The sequence below is a fragment of the Scyliorhinus torazame genome, chromosome 1, assembly GCF_047496885.1.
Source record: "Scyliorhinus torazame isolate Kashiwa2021f chromosome 1, sScyTor2.1, whole genome shotgun sequence".
NCBI lineage: Eukaryota > Metazoa > Chordata > Chondrichthyes > Carcharhiniformes > Scyliorhinidae > Scyliorhinus > Scyliorhinus torazame.
The window spans coordinates 37,355,700-37,360,559 of record NC_092707.1 but is presented as its reverse complement, the minus strand read 5'-3'; the positions used below and the strand labels follow the sequence as shown (position 1 = coordinate 37,360,559).

Here is a 4,860-nt window from a genome sequence, read left to right as displayed (position 1 = left end):
GGTTAGGATAAATCATAGAATTTACAGTGCAGAAAGTGGCTATTCAGCCCATCGAGTCAGCACCGGCCCTTGGAAAGAGCACCCTACTTAAGCCCACGCTTCCACCCTATCCCCGTAGCCCCACCTAACCTTTTGGACACTAAGAGGCAATTTAGCATGGCCAATCCACCTAACCTGCACATCTTTAGACTGTGGGAGGAAACCAGAGCACCCGGAGGAAACCCATGCCGACAGGGGGAGAAAGTAAAGTGCAAACTCCACACAGTCACCCGAGGCTGGAATTGAACCCAGGTCCCTGGAGTTGTGAGGTAGCAGTGCTAATCATTGTGCCATGTGCCGCCCCTGAAAATGGTTTGAAAATCATCTGAAAATGGTTTGAAATTTGGATCCCTGATGTAAGATACTCAGATTCATAGACAACACAGATTTAAAAATAGTTACCAGGCAGAAACAAGACAGCATTTTGATTTGTATCTAAAGAAATAACTTTATTTTCAAGTAGCATTGCACATTTTAACAAATTGAACAACCCAAGACACATATAATGACATTGCAAAGGACGAAGCAGTCCAACTAAACCATTTCTATTTTGGACACAAACACATTTACTCACATAAAGTAAGGCTAAAGAAATATTGGCAGAATAATCATTGTTAACTGAGAAAATGTTCATTCATCATTTTTGCTAACCATTATGTACAGTTAATTTGGGCACATTTCAGTACAAAACAATAAAAAATGTCCCATTTCACCTTTTTTCATATCAAACGTCTTGTGGCAAACCTGAGTGACAATAAGAACTGGAATAATGTTCACATGGTGAGCAAATGTACATTAGATTAACACTGACACTCACACAACCTGCTTCATAGAGGATTCCCATAACCACCAGACTTGGGCCTAAGCTGAATTCACATCGCAAATAAAAATATTTTGTTGTCTTTGGCCCCATTTGGAAAATAAAAATATTTTTCTGTTCTAAGGACACTTTTCCCTGCTTTGCCTCACATCTCTTGCAGGCTGAGTGCAGACAGTGGCTGATTGGTCAGCAAACATGAGCATGTGCACAAACACCCTAATGTTATAAATGAATCAAACCAAGAGTGACAAAGTATCATTTACTCACTGACTGAAACCCTTAACCTCATAGACCTTGCACCATTGAGAAAAATGCAATTGAGTTTTATGGTAATTTTGTGTAACATCTAACACTCTATATTGGTTAACATAGTTAACCACCGCGTAGACGCAGCGTAAGGAAGATGGTGCTCTCCGACTGAATATTGTAGTCAGCAAGTGAGTGACCATCCTCCAGCTGTTTGCTCTGATACACCAGGCGCTGCTGATTGGCTGGGACACCCTCCTGTCGCTGTACGCGTGCTCTAAAATCCCGAACAGACTCCGAGGGAAGAACATCATATGTCGATGTTTTCCCCTTTTCGTTCTTCAGGAATATCTGCATGCGCTCCTCGTTCTTGACAATCAGCATGACAACATTGCTGGGAGAGACATTGTAGTCACACAGCCTCTTGTCATCCCTCAGCTCCTCTGTGTTTCCGTTTTGTACCACCAGGCGCTGACGGAAATGGGCCACCTTGGTTTTTTCATATATCATCTTCTTGAGAGCTGAGACTTGGATGGAAGGGTCGATCTCAAGTTCAATAACCTCCCCGGTCAGAAACTTCACCTGGAGTCTCATTTTGTCAAATTGCTGTTCTGAAATGAACAAAATGTCAGTGACCGTGGAGATGTTTTGTATTGTGTATCAGTCACATAATTTTAAACATGCAATACATTGTCCAGACAGTGACAGAATCTAGGGAACTAATATATTGTGTATTCTGCACCTATTGTACTCCCAACTCAATCAAACTTCCTTTCAATGTTTTATCCACAATCGGGCAAACCATGGACTTTGTGCATACTGAACAGCCGGTGGGTGTGTGGTATAGGGGCTGTCAGGTCACACTCGGTCAAATGCGACTTTGATGTCACTCCTCCAGAATTTAACCCTTTTTTCCATGTTTTCACCAAGTTGTATTGAGGTGTGGATTTCAGTGGTGGTCCTAGGGGAACCCAAACTTGGGTGTGTTAATGTTTCTGGTGTAAACACTTTCTGGGAACTGGAGGAAATAACAATGATCTTACTCACCACAAAACCATTTCCCCAGCCTTCCCAAATTCTTAAATCTGCACCATTAAGACATTTTGCTTGTTTTTCAGTTTGTATGAGGAAGAAACGGAGTCTGAAATATTTGTGTAACATGCATTCTGCATTAATGTAAAAATATTGGGCACATCGGGTACAGAGTTGCAATACTCGGTTTGTGCCGCAAGAGTGACTCGAGGAAACAGACTGACATAGAGCTGTGACGCAGTTTAATTGATCAGGAGCACTCAACATACGAAATAAACTAACAGCAAAAGTCTCCAAACCAGGAACAATGAAACACTACTTTGCTTGTTGTGTAGGATCTTTCTCAAATGTGTTTGTTTTAAATACTGCACTCAGATGAAAGTGGATTTGTCAGACTGCCCAAAATCTAGATCTGCCCCGGGGAGCCAGGGACGTTTATCTCTCTCACTGTTTAAATTTGCAATGATATTCTCTTGTACCGTCACCACGTTCAAATGATATAATTTTATATTTAATTCTGAGTGAAATTGAACATAACACATTCAGACCTCCCCCCCCCCCCCGCCCCCCCCCCCCCCCCCCACACACACATCAATTCACCCCAAACCTATCTTATTATTTTAGATAAAACCAATTTGTAATTTTGGTTAATAAATGCTGAACGCATTGATTTCAAATATGTGAATACCTCCCTTGGAATAAGGGACATCGAAATTCACATAAAGGCACAACCTTGTCTCCAACAAGCTTGAAAGTTTAAAAGTTCTGTTTCATTTTTCCCACCCAATTTTTACAATAATTTTTCATAAATTCCGTCTGAGATTCAGAACAACCCAATTTACACACCAGAAATAGAATATTAAAATATTACCCAAACAGCAGAATGAGAAATAGAATATTAAAATAGTCCTCAAACAGCAGAATGAGAAATAGAATATTAAAATAATCCCCAAACAGCAGAATGAGAAATAGAATATTAAAATAGTCCCCAAACTTCAGAGTGAGAAATAGAATATTAAAATAATCCCCAAACTGCAGAATGAGAAATAGAATATTAAAGTAGTCCCCAAACAGCAGAATGAGAAATAGAATATTAAAATAGTCCCCAAACTGCAGAATGAGAAATAGAATATTAAAATAATCCCCAAACTGCAGAATGAGAAATAGAATATTAAAATAGTCCCCAAACAGCAGAATGAACTTACAGGTGCTGGGTGCACAGATTCAGGAAAGTTAAACTGCTGGATATTTTCTGATGCACCTTTTCTGTGCAGTTCACCTTCTCTGTTTATCTTCGCACCGACTCTCAGATCTGGGTGAGATGTGTGAATTAAACTCTTTGCTTCTGCTCCTCTGTCTGTTGCTGTGCCTCCGCTGTGTGTCTCCGTTTAACAATTCTCTCTCTCTCGATCTGGCTCCCTTTACTTTTATTCTCCCAGCCTGTTTCCGAACGTCACAGCTTTGCTACCCTCTGATTGCCCAACACTCTCCCGCTCTGTCATAAAAAAAACACAGATCTGAGCTCAAGTTTCAATTTCCCAAATCATCCCCTCAAAGTCTGACAAATGAACTCAGTCAGCTGCAGATAACAGAAAACAGTTCTGATCAGTTTCACTTTCCATTTCCTTCCGAGCATTTTCAGCCCAGAAATGTCTGGGTGGGTGGGGGAGGGGGTAATGTGTTGATGCTATATTTCCCTCAGCCGTTTGAATACTTTTTACCCCTACAAATATCAACTCGACTCAATGTTTACATTTTTAAAGTTTCTTTTAAAACACACAAAGCAAGCATGCATTTATGTGTAACCATTTAAATGTTCTTCAGCGATCACTCACTAACAAGTATGATTGTGATACTGGTCATGGGTTTTGTAATAATAATAATCATCTTTATTAGTGTCACAAGTCGGCTTATATTAACACTGCAATGAAGTTACTATGAAAATCCCCTAGTCGACACACTATGGCGCCTGTTTGGGTCCACTGAGGGAGAATTCAGAATGTCCAATTCACCTAACAAGCACATCCTACGGGACTTGTGTGAGGAACCGGAGCACCTGGAGGAAACCCACGCGGACATGGGGAGAATGTGCAGGCTCCGCGAGTCCTTGCATTGGCGATGAGCCCAATCCTAGAGCCACATCTTTGACTGAGCACGTGTTGGGTGTTTCTGGGACCTGGGATCCTTAGACTATAGATCGGCTGGCTGATGTGTTCGCGGACATCATCATCCTCTCCCTACTCCTTTCCGAGGTCCCCACCTACTTCAAGAAGGCCACCATCATACTGATGCCAAAGATGCAGAGCTGGGCTGTGAAGTGGCAGATGGAGTTCAACCTTGATAAATGTGAAGTGATTCATTTTGGAAGGTCGAATTTGAATGCTGAATATAGGGTTGAAGGCAGGAGTCTTGGAAGTGTGGAGGAACAGAGGGATCTTGGGGTCCACGTACATAGATCCCTCAAAGTTGCCACCCAGGTTGATAGGGTTGTTAAGAAGGTGTATGGTGTGTTGGCTTTCATTAACGGGAGATTTAATTTAAGAGCCACAAGGTTTTGCTGCAGCTTTATAAAACCCTGGTTAGACCACACTTGGAATATTGTGTCCAGTTCTGGTCGCCTCATTATAGGAAGGATGTGGATGCTTTGGAGAGGGTACAAAGGAGATTTACCAGGATGCTGCCTGGACTGGAGGGCATGACTTATGAAGAAAGGTTGAGGGAGC

General features: G+C 41.7%; 1 protein-coding gene across 2 annotated transcripts; it reads right to left on the bottom strand.

Moving 5' to 3' along the window:
• Positions 1 to 461: 461 nt before the first annotated feature.
• On the bottom strand, positions 462 to 3,657 carry LOC140398314 (polyubiquitin-like). 2 transcript variants are annotated; one of them, XM_072486992.1, is made up of 2 exons: positions 3,343 to 3,657; positions 462 to 1,711 (listed from the first exon to the last, which is right to left on the bottom strand). In XM_072486992.1, the coding sequence occupies exon 2, from the start codon at positions 1,697 to 1,699 to the stop codon at positions 1,232 to 1,234; it is 468 nt and encodes a 155-aa protein (XP_072343093.1). In that variant the 5' UTR covers positions 1,700 to 1,711; positions 3,343 to 3,657; the 3' UTR covers positions 462 to 1,231. The 2 variants fall into 2 exon arrangements, with proteins under 2 accessions (XP_072343093.1, XP_072343009.1); XM_072486908.1 differs by having other exon boundaries at positions 462 to 1,716; positions 3,343 to 3,652.
• Positions 3,658 to 4,860: the final 1,203 nt, after the last annotated feature.

Bases quoted from the DNA above. Each gene is read 5' to 3' on its own strand.
- LOC140398314 (XM_072486992.1), bottom strand. From the start codon at position 1,699: ATGAGACTCCAGGTGAAGTTTCTGACCGGGGAGGTTATTGAACTTGAG.